Consider the following 18,685-nt stretch of genomic DNA (forward strand, 5'->3'; position numbering starts at 1 on the left):
CAGGTAAACTGTATTGCTAAATGCAGCCAGTGCACTTACCCAATGTGGGGAAACCAGGAAAATACCATGGCGAGAGATGATTTAACTGTTAGTTTTAGCTTCTGCTGTGAATGAAATAGCTAGTGAGTATTTTCAGAGAAGATGGAATCCATCAGGACAAAAGGACTTTCTCAAATGGAAAGCTTCAGAAATTGAAATATACGGGGAACAGAAGTTATCATTTTTGTTTTTAACCAAGCTGATCGAAACATGGGTAGGAGGCTCTCAACCTGAGGATTGCTGCCATCAATAACCCTGCTCAGAGTACAGTTACACACACTGACCATACAGAGGAGGCAGTGGAATTGTGCCCCCAGAGAGCTTCATAGCTGTGTGGGGATTTGAACTCTGGTCTCCTAGGCACTTGTCCAACATGCTAACTGCTATAACCATGTTCTCAGAGATGCTGTCTGAGCTGGGCGTGGGAGGCTGTTCAGTGAAATACAATTTCCAGAAGGTGCTACTGATGAATTTTTGCTGCTTATATTTGGGGCTTCTGAAAAGTTCCGTCTTATTTTCCATGCTGTTTAGTATCTACATGAAACCAGGGGACAAAGTCATCTAGGGATCTGGCTTGCAATATCATCAGTATGTGGATAACACCCAACTCTCATCAAACCCAGGGGAGACAGTGGAAATGCTAAATCAATGTCTGGCTAGGATAATGAACTGGATGACAGCCAATAAACTGAAGCTGAATTCAGACAAGAAGGAGGTAGTGTTAGTGGGTGGTGGTTTTAAAAAAAAAGATGCAAAAAATTAAAAGTTGTAACATATACTTGATATAGAAACCACATTGCTGTAATATGAAACATATTTTCAGTGGGCAGATTATTACCCTCTAAATGGACTTGACCATTCAAGTTGGTCAGAACCCATTGTTCTGGTAATTGGGGTGAAGACTATTAGGAGATGTGGCAGTGGCAAAATCAAATTAAAAATAAAATCTGTTGTTGCCATCCTAGCCATCGGCTCACGAAAAGATGCAAATAGGTTTGTCCCTGAAATCACACACCTCCCATCAACCAAGTGATTATACTTATCTTCTAAAACCTCAGCCCCATGTGGAGTTGAAAGTTCTTGGAGGATAAATTTTGCCTCAGCCCTATCCCCTTTGATGGCCTTCCTCAAACTGCTGTCTACTCCAAGTTCCATTAGTTGGAATCAGTGCTTTTTTCTAGAAAAAGAGGTGCTGAAATGAACACCTCCCTTGCTCTCTTGTAATAGCAATGGCACCCACCTTTGAGTTGTCTGAACTGAGTTCTGGTGAGTTCCAACTGCAAAAAAGGCCTGGTTGGAATATATGTGAAGAGTTAACTCTGCATCAGTTGAGCATACTATTAAATCTTTACCAGGCCCCACTCACTCTTGAATCTCTCACAGTCTGTAATCATGTCTATTTACCTGGGTGTAAATCTCACAGTAGGATGCAACATGTATAGCTGCAAGACACTTTAGCCCCAAATCTATCAATTCAGTTAAAACCTATTGAAACTAATGGGTGAAAGTGAATACTGTATAGCGAACTTACATTCCATTTTACTTAAAATCATATCTCAATGGGACATACAGCCATCTAAGTGTGCATATAATTACAGCCATAGTCATAATTTGGTTTAACGAGAAATTTGCCTAAATGTGCCATCATATTTTGTCTTCTTATAGCGACATGAATGTATTTTGAATAAGCTATTTCAAATGCTTCTGGATACAATACAGTACAATCCTGGATGTTCTATTTCTTCCCCTCCCAAACCCATGAAGGTGCTAAATTATAATTTACTTTCATCCCATTCAGAAGATTTGTGGGACTTGGCAACAATAAGTAACTTTACAAGTTTAGTTTGAAAGATTTGTGAGTTGAAGGAACAAGAGAGGATTGAGGTCTTTCTCTGTTTGAGGAAGCTGGAACAGCTTTTTTGGGTTTCAGAAATGGAAGGCAGTAGCTTGTCGTTTTGTCTGAAAATGATTCAGGAGAGAAAACACAGAGGACCCGAAGGAAATGGGACAATTTTGTGGGTTGCTGTTTTAAAAAAGGGAAAGTGTTAGGCACAAGAATGATGCATGTGTTTGTGCTTTTTATGAATGAACGAGAATTATAATTGCAATCCATCAGTTGCATTTTAAAAATTATTACACATCTCAATGCAGAGGATGTTTCGGAGCTTACCTGAATAAGGATTATGTAATAAAAAGTCTTATGAACACCCAGCTGCATCTCTCCTCTCAGTTTTCTATATCAGATGCATAGATTTGATTTGGAACTTACTGCTTATTGACTTTTTAAAATCTAATCTTTTTTAAAATGTTGACACAAAACTGCAGCCACAGAGTTGTGCTGCGATCCAGAGTCTTACACGTGCTATGAATGATGGACCCATTGACATTCTGGTCATGCAACTATGCCTTTCACTTCATTGAGGACAGGTTTCTGCACACCTTACTTTTGATAGCCAGACCTGTGCTCCCCTTTTTAATGAATATGAGTTCCCCATGGATATTTCAAGCCCTGCACTTAGAGAATTGTAGGGTTCGAAGGGGTCCCCTTGGTCATCTAGTCCAACTGCTTGCAATGCAGGAATCGCAGCTGAATCACCAGGCCACACACCAAGATGGAGAACCAAGGCAAAGCGCAGGAAACTGTCTGCCTTCCAGATGCCCCTCACCGCATCTTCCTCCACCCAGACAGACCTGAGACAGCCGAATTGTCTGGCTAAAGACCACCCAGTTGTTCACTATCTGGTAACAAGGTGGAGTGCTCAGTGAGCTGCTCTTAGTGGAAGTAGTAATCAAGGTTGTCAGGAAGTAGCTTGACTACATCAAAGCCAGGAATGAAGGTTTCTTCTTCTTCCTCATGAGCATCATTCAGATATTCAAGCATGTGCTGAGACAGCTCGTTTTCCTCCAACCCAACCTGGAATGTCAGTGGAAAGGGCTTGTGAGAGCTCTGGGTGGGGGTGTTTGCCCCGTCTCCAAAGCAGCTGCCTTGCACAGTCTTGGGGCACAGGAAGAGACTCTCAGCACCCTCAACATGTTTCAGCTGCCCTCTCTTTCCTCCCCCAACACCTGCAGTAACTCAGCCAGCATAGCCAGGCCTTCTGGCTTGTCTTGCACTTTCTGAAACTGTGGACTCGGCTTTTGTTGTTGTTTAGTCGTTTAGTCGTGTCTGACTCTTTGTGACCCCATGGACCAGAGCACGCCAGGCTCGCCTGCCTTCCACTGCCTCCTGCAGTTTGATCAGACTCATGTTTGTAGCTTCGAGAACACTGTCCAACCATCTCGTCCTCTGTTGTCACCTTCTCCTTGTGCCCTTAATCTTTCCCAATATCAGGGTCTTTTCCAGGGAGTCTTCTCTTCTCATGAGGTGGCCAAAGTATTGGAGCCTCAGCTTCAGGATCTGTCCTTCCAATGAGCACTCAGGGCTGATTTCCTTCAGAATGGATAGGTTTGATCTTTTTGCAGTCCATAGGACTCTCAAGAGTCTCCTCCAGCACCAAAATTCAAAAGCATCAATTCTTTGGTGATCAGCCTTCTTTATGGTCCAGCTCTCACTTCCATACATCACTACTGGGAAAACCATAGCTTTAACTATATGGACCTTTGCCGGCAAGGTGATGTCTCTGCTTTTTTAAGATGCTGCCTAGGTTTGTCATCGCTTTTCTCTCAAGAAGCAGGAGTCTTTTAATTTCATGACTGCTGTCACCATCTGCAGTGATCATGGAGCCCAAGAAAGTAAAATCTCTCACTGCCTCCATTTCTTACACAGCTGCAAATAAAACGTTTTAAATGTGTTGCAAAATGCAATATACATATGTGGCTCTAGATGGTGACAGTGAGCTATGCAAAATTCAATGTGTTTTTCAAAACGTTTTAAAATAAAGCATTTACCCAGCGTGTTATATATATGTGTGTGTGTGTGTGTGTGTGTGTGTGTGTGTGTGTGTGTAGATTCCACCTATGTGTGCTTTCAACTTTTATGTTGGGAATCATCTGCTTCCCAGCAACAGCTGTTTGTTCGTTCTCTCTCTCTCTTCTCAATTTTCACTAAGACTTTCATTATGCAGTATAGGAGTAGCACAAATGAGGCTATTGGGGAGGTGAGGGGCATGGACTTGGGTGCATCCTTAAAGCAGGGAAGTTGTTGTCCTGTCTTTCTAGGGCTGGTGCAAATCAGATTATTGGTGTAACTATTAGTTCCAAGTTAACCGCTCAGCCCTGTATGTCTCAGATAGGTGTAAGCAGAAGCAAGCACCACAAAAACTATTCAAAAAGGAGATGTGATCAGGTTATTCATGGAACATTGCATAAAATGTATGAGGAAATGTCTTGGGAAAGGCTGTGGGAAAATCTGGGCTTAATTCTTGGTATCCCATTTCTTGTTAGGATGGAAACACATGAATTGTGTAAAGCACAAGGGTATCATCAATCTATCCAAAGAAATAAGCAGAGCAGATAGGTGCATATCAATCAATACATGACAGAGGATTTTCAGCACATCTCTGTTCCTACTAATTCCTCCTGCAGAATAAATCAAAATGACAAATCTAGGGCTGGCATCAGATTTGAGAGGGTTCTGGGCAAAGGGTGGATCCACCCGGTTCTGCTAGTGGACCCTGGTAGGCTTATTTAGTTGTGGTAGTGTTGTTCCAGCAGCTCTGGCCTTGGATGTCTGAATCTAAGCAAATTTCCTACAAGGTCCCATGGTTAATCAGGGCATTGTGGTCAAATAAAAGGGTGCTCTGAAACCCTTTTATTTATTACTTTATTTATATTTATTATTTTATTTATTATCACTACCACAACATACATACGTGTGTGTGTGTGTGTGTGTGTGTGTGTGTGTGCCAGGGCAGACATTAGCAGGTAAAAAAAACAAAGGTAAAGGACCCCTGGACGGTTAAGTCCAGTCAAAAGTGACTATGGGGTGTGGTGCTCATCTTGCTTCAGGCCAAGTGAGCTGGTGTTTGTCCACAGACAGCTTTCAGGTCATGTGGCCAGCGTGACTAAACCGCTTCTGGCACCATGGAACCATGACGGAAGCCAGAGCACATGGAAACGCTGTTTAACTCCCCTGCTGCAGCAGTACCTATTTATTTACTTGCACTGGTGTGCTTTCGAACTGCTAGGTTGGCAGGAGCTGGGACAGAGCAACGGGAGCTCATTCTGTCTTGGGGATTCGAACCACTGACCTTCTGATCCGCAAGCCCAAGAGGCACAGTGGTTTAGACCACAGAGCTACCCACACCCATACATTAGCAGGACTCCTGCAGTTGCCCCAAAATGAAATTTACAGAGGCCAGCCCTGATATGGTTGCCATATGCCCTCTTTTTCCAAGACACGTCCACTTTTTCATGGGTAGAGTCGTCATAGCAATCCATAATTGCCATAAAGTTGGCAAATGTGTCCTCTTTCTTGCTCTTCAGAATATGGCAACTTACCATGTATGCCAAGAGTGGCTAACCTGTGACTGCAGCAACCATTATCCCTGACCACTGGTCATACTGACTGGGACTGAGGGAAACATCTGGAGAGGTGGCACACATTCCCTGTCCCTGATTTGTGCTATGCATATCATTGAATAAATAAAAGTCTTTTAAGTAGAGATCTTGCACCTGCATTAGAATTGTTGAGATGTTTTAATTGCTTTATTGCTTGGGTGTCTGCCACCCCAAGCCCCTTTCAGAAGACAGGCACAATATACGTTTAATAAAGAATAGCTCCTCCTATACACAGTGATGTATTGGAACACGTTATTTAAATTTTCTGCACTGGTATTATTCTGCTATGTTCCTTAAGAACTGCAAGGACACCATTAGGGAATTTGTAGGAGTAAATCAAGAGCTTCTAGATACTGCAGTCCTGGGTAAACATAAAGGAAAGGGTATAGCATCAGAAATATATAGGTATAATATCTAGAGGTTATGTTTGAAGCAGCGTAGAAGACATGAATTTTCAGGATGACTCAGCAATGTAATTTTTGCTCAGCTGTGACCATTTACTTTTGTCTACTGAGAATTACCATAATTGCATGTGCTAAGTGCAGATAAGCATGCTGTTCAATATACAGTCTATACAAACTAAAGTCAATCCTCCGTTTCCAGTTACTGTGCCCATTAATTTAATGCCTGCCATTCTCTGTTGGCCAGGGGATTTTTTTTTTCTGAGGTATAGTAAAGACTGCAAAGAAGCTTGAAATTCAATGCAAAAAATAATTAGCTAGTATTAATGAGGTTTAAATGAGAAGTGTTAGAAATGGTTTTAGCTCCTCTTTCTCTTTAACAAACTATTAAGCAAAGAGAAAGAGAGAGAATTAGTAACAGTGTGAGTGTATAAATGCCAGGCTGACCATCTACCCTTTTGTGGGACCACTCAGCCTCTCGTGAGATGGAGGGAATGTCCACAACTTTCCAGGAGAAAATTCTAAAACTTTCAGGTGAAAGTGGATTTCCTTTTATAAGCAAGGTGGCTATGCTTCTTTCTCCTGTTTTCTTTTGTATTGTAAAGGTTTGCCATTGCTTCAGGCAACAAGTAGGCTGCCATTAGCAGCCCAGAGACATCCACTTGGAACATTCTATCCCAACTTGTATCAAAATTATACCACATCACAATTTCATGCTCCTGGTGATGAATCCTATCTTTGGAGGGGTGGCCTTCTGTCCTATTCACCCCCACGCAAAAAAATTATTCAAGCTGAATACCGCTCTAGTGGAAGCTGCATCTGAAGCCACAGAACGTTCTGGAGTTCTGAAGGTTTATGAAACTGTAGGAGGAGCTACTCTGGAGACCTGTGAAAAGAATCACTGAGGGAAGTGGGACGGTCTTTGGTTGTGTTCTCCAAAATTCGCCTCTGGTTCCAGCTTGTCAATATCCTTCTTAAATTGTGGTGTCATACTGTCCCAAGCTGGACACAGTACTCCAGGTATGGTCTGACCAAGGCAGAATAGAGCAGTACTATTACTTCCATTGATCTGGACACTTCCATTGACTCATGTTAAGCTTGACTTCTACTGAGACACCTTAATCCTTTTCACATGAATGATCGACAATGATCAGATGTCCCCTTGTCTTATATTTGTGCAGCTGGTTAATCCTGCCTAAGTGCAGAACCTTACATTTGTCCCTATCTAAGTTCCTTTTGTTAGTTTGAGCCAGTTCTTTAATCTACTAAAGTCATCTTGAATCCCAGTTCTGTGTGGCATTAGCTACTCCTCACAGTCTGATGTCATCTGCAAATTTGATGAGAATCCCCTTAATTTCTTCATCTGAAAAGGCTGAACAACAATAGGCCTAGGACAGAGCTGTGCAGCACCCCACTTGACAGTCCCGTCCCCCCCCCCCAAATGATGAGAAACCATTAGTGAGCACCATTTGGGCAATGAGTATGGGGTTAAGCATAACATTGTCAGAAGGTCGTCAAGGGTAGTGTGAGTGTCTATTTTTTCCCCCATTAAGAATTTCTACAGTGCTCCCAGTTGTCTGTGGTTCCTGATCTGAAAAGAAACCCTTGGGTGGAGTCACCTTAAAGCATCTTTCCTTAGAATTTAATTGATGCACAGAGAGCTATGAGGTTGCCTACACAGTGCCTGAAAGCAGTGTGCTCACTGATCCTTTCTTCCACCTTTTAAAAAACTAATTCACACACCGACTGCTTTAACTGTAGAGATGTGGTATGTAAGAATTCATTTGAGACAAAAGATTGTAATCTGCATCTCAGTTACTCTCAAAACCTACAATTAAATCAGTGAGGTCATCAGAGCAATTGGAGGACTGTGGCTTAATTTCTATGTAGGCATTGCCAATGTTCACCTTTGCTTACTGGCTACATTGTTATTGCCTACAAATGGAAGAGATTTTTTAAGTTCTATTTTTATCCTGATTTGAAGTAAGCTTGAAGCAAGCTTAACAAAAAAGCCCCACAATTTTAAAAATGTAACTTCCATTTTTAAAAGAAGTAGTATAACAGAAAATCAAAACATTGAAGAGAAAAATCAAACCAATAAGTATAATTAGCCTTTATGCCGACTTGACAAAAGGTGATCTAAGGCAGTGGAATACGAGAATAGCCCACCCATTGCCTTTTTAAAGTGCCCCCCACAACATAAAAACCCAGTTACCGTCAAAGTCTATACAGCTTCATCTATAAAGGACTGTAAGTTTCCAAGTCAACTCCACAGCCCTATACAAACATTCTTTCTTCCACACACTTGCCATTGTGTGAGGGGCACACACCCGTCACAACATACCCAGAGAGGAACATTTGCAGTGGGGACCCTGCAAGATCAGGACTCCAGACCATATGAGGATCCTAGACAAAGGGAAAGGGGTCTCCACCACAAAACACACAGATGAGAATGCAAAGGGAGGTCGCTCAGGAACCCACTCCTGCTCCCACTCCCAATACACAATGACAGTTACAATAGCAGAACTAAATTCCACTGTGTTCATTCCACTTACTAGGGTGTAAGACTCAGGAACTTCAGTGAGATATGCTTCTGAGTAAAGCATGCCGAAAGAAGGCTTTCAACAACCTTGGACCTAAACAAACAAACAAACGAGACACATTTATAGAGTAAGCTTCTCATTTTAATTTCCCAAACATGAGCATATTTTCCTCCCTACTAAGGCTGCTTGCACTGGCTCTTACGGTCGCTGAAAATTGAAAACAGAAGTCTCTCAGAAGCCTGATGTGTTGTGGAGAACTGGGTAACAGAACACTTCTTAACTTGCTTTATTCTGATAACGAACTCACTGCAATCCCATTGAAATTTATCTATTTTAAGAATCTCCTTATTGCTTGTGTTGCAGGTGTGGTGGTGGTCCTGTTGTTCATTAATTGATTGCTTTTCCCTTTTTTGGTCTTTTGATGTTTTTTGTGCTTTATTAGATTTCTAAGTTGTAAGGACAATTCAACATAATGCCTAAGTCGCGGAGTGTGCAAAAAATATAAATAATAATTACATTGCAAGCTTTGTTTTATGCCCTGCAACAGTCAGCACTTTGCAACCAAATCGTTAGAACTAATGATCTGGTTAACAAATATTAGGTATAATTAACAACTGTCAAGACTTTGTTGCATTACCTTTGTTTTGAATTATTACTTCATTTGCACATTTTTAATTAGTATATGGAGATTGGGGTTTTTTGGGATATTTTTTAAAAACTGTTTAATGTAGTAGTTCTTTTGAGCCATTTTGGGGGATAACCTCTTGTGCTTGAGATTGTGAGAGCACCTTGATAAACTGGTATTTTCTGTCCCAGATGACTTTATACTTATACTTTAGAGGCAAAGTAGGAATGCCAGCATCTTGTCACCTCTCCATAATATACAGTTAGTGTGCCTTTTGCTACTGCTTCTGCACAAATAATCTACTCGAGTAATTTCTGAATAAGACATGCCATTCTCCTAAACAATGATGGCTGATTCACACATTACACTGTTAGCCATGTGCCCACCAGTGTTTGTAGCACTAAGCACCTTAAAGCAGCCTTTCTCTGCTTTGTGTCCTCCTGGTGCTGCTGGATCACAACTCCCATCAGCTTTAGCCAGCATGGCCAATGGTCAGGGATGATGGGATTTGTAGTCCAACAACAACAGGCTGAGGGAGGCTTCCTTAAGGAATTCTGCCCACATATCCATTAACTGTGGAAAATGGTTCATAGTGTTTAGTGTTACTAATATTGATGAGCAAAAGTCAAGTGGTAGAAGAGTGCCTACCTTAAAAGCTTACAGCAGGGGTCAACCTGAGGACCTCATTCCTTTCTGGGCCATCTTCTGGGGACCACATGTCAGTGGTGGTTGGGGCCTGGGGCAAAAGATTGGGTGGAGCAATTACTTTTGTACAGTTGACTAGTTTTTAGGCACACCTCTTTTGAGCTCCATCCAGACAAGGAAGAGTCTGGGATACATCTCAGCCAGGCAAAATACTTGAGGGTACAAAGCAAGGGCAGTGAGTGGCATGGGTTGGGGAGAGGAAGAGTGGCTGGGGATTGGGAAAGTTTGAAGGGTCGGGGGAGGGAGATTGGGAACCCAGACCTGATTTTTCCCATCCCTGGCTTATAGCATCATTGAACTCAAGAAGAGACATGTTGCATCAGGGGAAAGGACCATCTAAACCAGCATCCTGGTCTCCATGTGCCTGTTGGAAAACAGAAGAAACATCATCATTGAATGGGAAAGCATCAAATGGAAGCACTATCTGTTGTAAACCTCCCCACAAACCCTATTTGCAAAGCTCAGTTCATTTAAGTCAGTGTTTCCTAAACTTGGGTCTCCAGCTGTTTTTGGACTACAACTCCCATCATCCCTAGCTGGCAAGACCAAAACAGCTGGAAACCCAAGTTTGGGAAACACTGATTTAACTGGAGCAGTAGATCAGGTCTCCCAAAGTAACTATGCATTTGCGTTGGCTTCACTATAATTTGTCATTGTGGTTTATTTGAGGGACTAGGTTTTGACAGATGTAGTCAATGATACATTGATCTCAGAATCACTTCTCAGTGTGACATCCTGGTATGTTAAGGCCCATTACACTAAGCTGTGGTGACTAACCAGATGCCTTATAAAATGTGGTGCCAGTACAGGGAAGAGGAAGCTTTCTTAAGTTTTAATCCCCCCTCTGAGAAAATGTTTCTGTTGAGAGGCAAAGCAGTGATTGAATTCAGAAATTAATCTTCCACTCGCCTTTCCCCCAAATGGTGCGAACTTCCTCCCTTCACTCAAAAATAAATAAGTAAAAATCACTCTGGATGTAAATGACAGAAGGCTGGTTTAATGGGCTGAAGGTGAGGTGCCTGGCCAGGTTGAAAGGTGAGGATCTGAGAGGTGGACTTCCAGTAATAGGTCACCACATCACCATGGTAACACGACTGGCTCTGCCATGCAATATGAAGAAATTAAATAGAAAAAACCACATTCTCACATTACTAGGGAACTGTGAAAAATCATGCTGAACTGAGTAGCTGCTATTCTATCTGCTGTAGTTATGGAATAGTGAAAAAAAGTGAGAGATATCAAATATGGTCTTTTTTATCAATATGCACACTCTCATTTCTCAATAGAACACACCCACAAACTATGACTAGAAGGTGGGTGTATTTGTGACTGATAAAAATGCCTTAAAGATCAGATGGTGTGTGGAGAGCCAAGGTTGGGTATTCAGCTTCAGTTTAGACTTAAATTTGCCAAACCTGGACAGATTCAAGTTTCTGATCTAAGCCCCTATTCTAGTTTATAAATGAATACCAATTGGGGAACTCTGCTGGGAGCTGGTGCAGGAGGGGAAATTGGTGAAAATCTCTCTTCTCTCCCCCCCCCCCACTTTCCTTTTGCTAGAAGGAACATTCTGAACAAGCCACTCAAGGGTTGCTACCTCTGGTGAGAGCAAACTCTGGACCCAATCCACCATGGTCGCATACAGAGTGTATCTCTATGTCACCATTACAGCTGTCATTGGGGCCTTCCACACATACAGTTTGTAGCACTCTAGCTGTTTGTCAGAGACATGGCCGGCAGAGTGGAATCTGCAGAGAGGGAGGAAGACAGAAACTTGGTTCTTTCACACAAGGAAAGTGAGATAAGCCCCTCTCGCTCTGGAATGCTGACGGTGAGTTTTCGCAGCAGCACAGAGATGAAGAAGCAGGATGCAGGTGGTAGGAGGGAGTTGGATTCAACTCCAGAGGAGGAGGAATGGGCTGCACCTGAGTCTCCAAGAAGTAGGAGGCGGAGCAAGCGATTAGAACAAAGGAAGACCCGCAGGAAGCAGGGGTGGATTTGGTGTGTATCTGGCCTTGGGAGGGGCCAGAAGCCAGTCATGTCAACTGACTCAGACAGTGAGGAATGAGTTGTGGGAAGCCTGAATTGCTGAAAGCCCATAATAGCTAAATAAACCTCCACTAGTAAAACTGCCAGTGTCCTTGTCTTTTGTGAGAGAAGTGCTAAACCTGCCACTGTTGTTTGTTCCAAGGGTTTTTGATGTGAAATTGTAGTGGACCATTCACACCACTGATGTTACTCAAACCACAAATCCCAAGCACCATCCATAATGTGAGACATTGCAGAAACCAACATTTGACACTGAACAACATTGTGGAACCATGCTGGAACGTTCACAAATGTCAGGTTTTTTGAGACAGAAGAAAAGGTCGTTTGATAGCTACAGTAACCTGAAAAAGCAATGAAATGATTGATGACGTTAAGTTGGAAGCAGGCAGGAAAATCCTGTAGCTATAGCACAGGGCAGTCCAACTTTTCATACCAAGTGGGCTGCAAGAGTACTTCGACACAGTGCCAATGGGTCACACCCTGCCTTGTTGCATGGGAGGGGGAACAAGGCCAAATTTTGACAGCCCTCCCAGCCCATGCACTGCCTTTACAAAGCCAGCTAAGTGAGGACTTTGGGAGCCTGTCGGAGCCCTCACACCTCCTTCCCAAAGTCCAGCATCCTTCCCCTTGGGGAAGGCAGCACAAGAGTTGTGGGTGGGTTGTGCATGAAATGTTGCCGAGGGCTGCAAAAGGAGGCCTCATGGGCCATATGTGGCCCTCAGACTATGTATTGGACCACCCTGCTATAGCTTTACAAATGTTACATAGGGAGGGCTCTTCTGTACCAAACCAGTATTTCAATAATGTAGTATATTTCAAAACACCTCTCAGTGTATAATGCAGCAATGCATGGAGCCATGTTGTTCCAGTATAGTGGGCTATTTTAAATGTGTTTGGTTGGATCCAAACTGCCTCCCAAGAACAGAAGGGCTGTTTCCATCAGTGGAAGGCATCTGATTCAGTGGATGAGTCCTTCTGGTAGCAGAAGGGAAAGTTTTTTTGCCTTGCTGAAATCTGTTTCAGAGCATTGGGGGACCTTTTGGAACAGTGAAGGATGTGGCACAGGAGAGGGAGACAAAATTGGTGCCAGTTTCTTTTCCATTCCACCCCTGCCACCTTCTGCTGGCAGGAGCATCTGAGCAGAACTACACTCCGGGGAGGGGGCATGTTGCCTCCAGTGTGAGCAATCTCTGGATCCAATCCACTGAGGTTCCCTGCACATTGCTTTTCAAATAGCAGAGGCATACAATTAGGATCCTGCGAGCACACACAGGCTAATAGGAACCACTTGAGTAGTGACAGTGATTAGCAGCAAGTACTAGACTGTGGTTGGGACAGCACATCAAGGGCATGGGTCCCTTGAACCTGAAACTCTACCTTTATGCCAGGGCAAAGTCATTTAAATACAAAAAGGAAAATAGTTTATATTAGCACCATTCACTGTGAAGGGTATATATCCATTTCCACATCATAAATATGAAAACAGGGGCCTGATTCAGACCTTCCAAGTGTCCCTATTTTCCAGAGATGTCCCTGATTTAGAGAAGCCATCCCGGTTACTGATTTGATCCTGGAATGTCCCACCTTTCCTTAGGATGTCCCTATTTTCATTGGAGAAAAGTTGGAGGGTATGGAGTTATTCAACCTTCAAGTCTTCTGAAGGAAATCCTGTTTGGGGGACGGCTTTTTAAAAATGTTTTATTATGTTTTTATATATATATGTTGGAAGCTGCCCAGTAATATGTGTGGAATATAAATAGTAAAATTATCATTATGGAATGGGACTTCCCTATTTTCAATGGAAACATGTTGGAGGGTATGCTGATTCTGTTTGAATTTTTCTACAATGTTTATTTGCAACGACACCTTGCCATTTGACTATGCATGCCCCGTTCACTATTAATTACCATGTGTGCATTTTGCCATTTAAACTGAATTAGCTTCTAGTTAGCATGTTTATAGCTGATGGTTGCCAAATATTTCCTTTCCTAATCTGCCAGAGGGGGAAAAGAAAGAAGCATAGGTTGAATCTGGGAAGCTTTTGTCTGTAATGTATTGCCACTGTATGATGTATCAAACCATTTTAAATCTTTCTGATGCGTTCTGCATGAGCAATTATGTATTCAGGCAACCGAACTCTCCTTTCTTATGACCCATGTAACCGCCTTCACTTTCCAGAACAAGCTGTTCTCATTTCATGTAACTGCATTATGCTTTAAATTCTGCATTTCTGTCATACCTTAAAATCTGGGAATCTATTGCCTATCAAAGAGTGGGGTTTTTATTTATGTGTCTTGGGAGTGAAGGGCATTCAGGACTTTTACACTTCTGTCAAAAACAGTTTGCCAGTAAAAGATGAGGACCATCATGTAAAGAATTTAACCTCTTTCAGAACATGCACACACAACTTAATGAAGTGTGTGACATTTATGCCAACTGTTGGGCTTTTTTCTTAATTAAATGACATATAAAGAGAGAAAGCATAAGGCACACAAACACAGAAAGCAGAAATTTGAATTGTCCCTCAAATAAGTGCCTCAGGACTTTGTGGCATCTCAGGGTCTTTAGAGTGGCACTAACATTTCAGTATATCTTTTGGGGTACATTTTTACTTCATTTGTTTCAGTGCCAACTCCCATGCCACCAAGATTTGTGCTTCTAATTGGCACAATAACTTCCATTTCTAACTGAGCAGAGTACAGCCTTCGTATGCACAGTGCATGAGGTTAATTTGAAACTTGTCTGTTAATTTAAAGAAACCTGACCTGTGTTCTACATTGCAAATCCTGTTGAGTGATGCAACTTTAATTCTAACAACAGACAGATTTTGCGTCTGTGTGCTTTCCCCTTGATATCATTTTTAAGGCAAAAGTGATGTGCACTCCTAGCCTGGGAGCTAAGTAGCATCCACGGTGCTCTCACTTCCCTCCCTAGTTGCCACTTAAACTGCTAGTAATAACAAATCCTTCAGGACATCAATAGAGTCGCTGTGTTGAATAATCGCAGGCTATCAGGCAGGAGGCTTGCAGCAGCAGCTCCATTGCCTGTGACATCACTCCTGAAGCTCAAACCCCACTCTAAGCAGCCTTCATTAGTCAGTGTGTTGGTCTGTCTGCTTTTTCCAGATCTACAGACCGTCACACGCGGGAGCAGGCTCTTTGCAGAGGAAGGACTTTGGGAATCAGAAGCTCTGGGAGAGACGGCGGAATAAAGAAGGGAGGGAGAGCGGCAGCGAGCCCCAGAGAACGCAACAGACACACTTACAATATGAAATTCATCCTGCCTCGTTACTTGCTGTCCCTTTTCCCCGTTCTGGTTCTCAGCACCAGGTGAGTGCACAGATCTCTGACTTTGGAATGTGTTTGAGAAGCAGTTAAGGTGCATTTTTAAGCTTGATTTTCATTCCGGCTTCTCTCATGCTTGTAAGTTCGGGGAGCACCTTTTCTTGAACTGATTCCAGGGTAGGTTTTCGTTTCATGTTTCTCCTCTCTCTCTCTCTCTCTCTCTCTCTCTCTCTCTCTCTCTCTCTCTCTCACACACACACACACACACACACACACACACACACACGTCTTTGATTCTGGGTCATTTCCTAGTTAGTCCAGTCCACCCATCTCCTTAGCTGGTAACAGGGAAACTGCGAGCTCTGCAATGACCCAAACGCTTTTGTGATGAAGCAAAACTGTTCCTGACGTCCAGTATAGCTGTAGCAATTTTGCATGTGTTCCAGTGGAAATAAAGCTAAAGAAATGGGAATGGAGAACGTGGATTTCTGATGTTAGGAGATCTGAGCTGGAAAATAGAATGCCAAAGCCTGGAACAGTTTTATTGCAGTGGGAGTTTTGCAATTGAAACATAACCATGTTCAGTCTTTCTGTTTGTATTTGTGAATGGCATGAGCCTGGAATGGCAGGGGTAATATTTTAAAGTTCCAGAAATATAGGAATCTCCCAGTGTGTTGGCTTCAAATCAACAAAAGGTTTTGAGTTTTCAATTTTGGGCATCACAGTTTGGGATCTATGGAGAACATTTATTCCTGAGTCAGGTGCAGCATGTCCTGCAGCCAGTACACATAGCATGTGCAGTAAATCAGATCTTAAGGGATGGCACTCTGTCTCACAGCCACATTGCACACAGATTGAAAGTTAATACTGTGTGCAGAGTAGGATCTGTTTGAGTAAAGACCTCTTCCGACGTCTTGCTGTCAGTGCATGGCTTTCAATTTCCTGGTGCTTATAAACAAGAAAATGACAACCTCCTGCTATGTTGGCTATTAAGTACCTTGTAAACTTCTAAGTCCCAAGAGAAGGTAAAAAGCTGTGTGCCCACACCTAGGCATGTCTCAGAGAATTGCCCATATCCCTTTATGATTAAGTTTTGCCTTCCTGCAAGGTTTCTCCAGCAGTGGATTTGAAGAAGCTTTCTATTCTGGGCTCTAAGTGTTCTGTCACTGAAACAAGATTACTCACTAAACAGTTGGGTTTTCAGATGTAATCCACCTGAGCAAGAGTGCCTGCCAACTGCAGGTGTAACTGAGAAGGAAGGGTCAAAGAAGTAGGGAGAGAAGCAGCAGGACCACAGATAGTTTTGTGCTGAGATGTGCCAGGACTTCTTACTCAGCTGTCTACACTTTTAAAGAAGTTGTAATTTTAGGTTCTGCCCTGCTCAGCCAGTAATGATTCCCTCAGATGCTCTTTGATAGACCATGCAATTCTCTTTGAAGCCTTGCGTTGCAATTTGCTAATTATCTGAGGCTCTGCTTTGACTTACTGAGTAGATCTTGGAAATATCCTGTCAGTATGAAAGTCTCTGTCAATTCAGGCTGCTGATTTGGTGGCTAAACTGTAAGTGCATTGCCAAATGACACAGGAGTCAAATTCAAATGGAGGCTTGAGATGGAAAAAGCAACTCACCAAGAGATAAAAGTTTGCATCTTAAATGGGCTTTTGATTGAAGTGCTTTTATAGCTGAGTTGATGGCTGCCAACTTATCTCCTGTTTACAAAGAACAGAAAAGGAAAGGCATATTTGCATTTCCATATGTTTTCAAAATTTGAATAGATTTCCTGAAAGAAAATGAGATCAGAGTATCAGCTGCTGTAACCTAGAATCCTGGCCAATAAACTTTGAAAGGATGTCATTAAAAAGGTTGTCACGTAAACCTCTTTGCCCATGAAGTATATCAATGGTAAACAATTTTCTTCTTCTTTGGACTTACCTTGGAGAAAGCCCCACTGAATTCAGTGGGACTTTCTTCTGAGTAAACATGGTCAGGCTTGCAGCTTTAGATGACAAAACTGGGAAAATATACTTGAGTGTCCACCATTAGTATAACTTTCAGACTTGAACTCAACTTGCACGTACTTCTGAAATGCATGTTAGCTTGATTCTTTTCTGGTGATATTGAAAAGATATACCAGTGTGTGCAAATCACCAACCAGTCATTGATTACATATCAGTGAGTACTGATTTACAAGCAGCTTCCTTTTAGAACTGTCATTATTATACGACTAAACAACAACAAGAAGTTATTGTGAAGCTTCCCCTAGGGTTTTGAACCTGCACTGGAAGCCACAGAGATTTGCAGCTCCAAGAGAAAGTGGTTTTTTTAAATAACGTAGGTTTTATTTGGGCTCTTAATGAATGCTTAACAGAAAGAAACAAGAATTGATTGATACTGCATTGCTGCTGGAAGCATGTTAAGAGATGAGACTTTATTGGGAATGCCCATAATTACACAAGAGGAGTGAGAGGGAGGAGACAGTAGACAAACTGGCTCCGGGAACTAATTGGAAGTTGCCTTCTAAAGCATTAGTTTTAGGGTGTGTATATAATTTGAAACAAAGCTGCCCCAGGGGGCATTTGTATGTTACATTTTACATTTTGATTTTGAATCCTAACTTTTGGAGACTATGTTTTTGACGTTACCCTCTTGTTTTGTGTTAAATATTGGCATGATTCAATGACAGTAATTCAGGAGGCTGTTGGAAGTGAGCATATGGGGTGGTATTTTGGTAATGTGGTAACTCTGAAGAACTATGGGTATGGCCCCGTAGGGACTTCTCTGCAGCCACCTTGTCCTTGCAAAGCTGTGGGTGCAATAGGGTGTACACAGCCTTCTGTTGGTTTTTCTCTTGCAGGATTTAGCCAGTGATATTTCTCCTGTAATTTATTCTAGAAGAATGTCATTGAGTTTGTAGCATCTAAGATTGCTCCTTGCTAACATATGGTTAATGCTCAGGCAATTGCCCAAGCTGAGAAGGTTTGCAAGAACAGTTGCTGTAGTGAAGATGGGAATCTATTATCCTGCTGTGTGAAACTGCTTAGCTCAGGCATAGCTAAAGCCATGAGTGCTTTGAGATTTCTTTAGAAGTATTTTCCTGTCAACTTGTCATGGACACAGAACAATCTTCATTTCTTGTATTTACCAGCACTAGAATCAGTGGACAGTCCACTTGATTGGAGGGTGAGGGGAGGATGCAGACAGTTAAGCTAAAGTTTACCATTCTTATTCCTTGGGGGGGGGGGTATCCCCAATTATCTCTGTGTGTGTGTTTATGAAGAGGAGTATATTTTTAAATAAGTATGCATTCTGCATGCATATTTTCAGGAATAACTTATTTCCTTTTCTAAATTGTATTTTCCCCATGAGCAAAGTAGAATAATCACAATTAAAGTTCTGGATTTCAGTACCTTGAAACTGCTGGTGGCCAAATCATGAGTCATGGTTTGAGTCTTCTGATCTAGGTCTCCAGCTGGGACTTTATCAGTAAAATGGAAGCTAGGTCAAAATAAAAATAAGGTGTACTCTCAAGTTCTCTTGCC

General features: G+C 42.2%; 1 protein-coding gene across 5 annotated transcripts in view; it reads left to right on the forward strand.

Annotated features, from left to right (window-relative positions):
• The window catches only part of LUZP2 (leucine zipper protein 2), a 326,571-nt gene that overhangs the window by 16,944 nt on the left and 290,942 nt on the right, over positions 1–18,685 (forward strand). For 4 of the 5 annotated variants that reach the window (XM_083464752.1, XM_083464751.1, XM_083464748.1 and 1 more), the window contains one exon: positions 14,987–15,190. In XM_083464752.1, the coding sequence (XP_083320878.1) occupies positions 15,129–15,190 (62 nt within the window). In that variant the 5' untranslated portion in view covers positions 14,987–15,128. Of the gene's footprint in view, positions 1–14,567; positions 14,587–14,986; positions 15,191–18,685 lie in introns of those variants that run through there. The other variant, XM_083464749.1, reaches the window with a different exon arrangement.

The sequence above is a fragment of the Podarcis liolepis genome (genome assembly GCF_965112155.1).
Source record: "Podarcis liolepis genome assembly, chromosome: 1".
Lineage (NCBI taxonomy): Eukaryota > Metazoa > Chordata > Lepidosauria > Squamata > Lacertidae > Podarcis > Podarcis liolepis.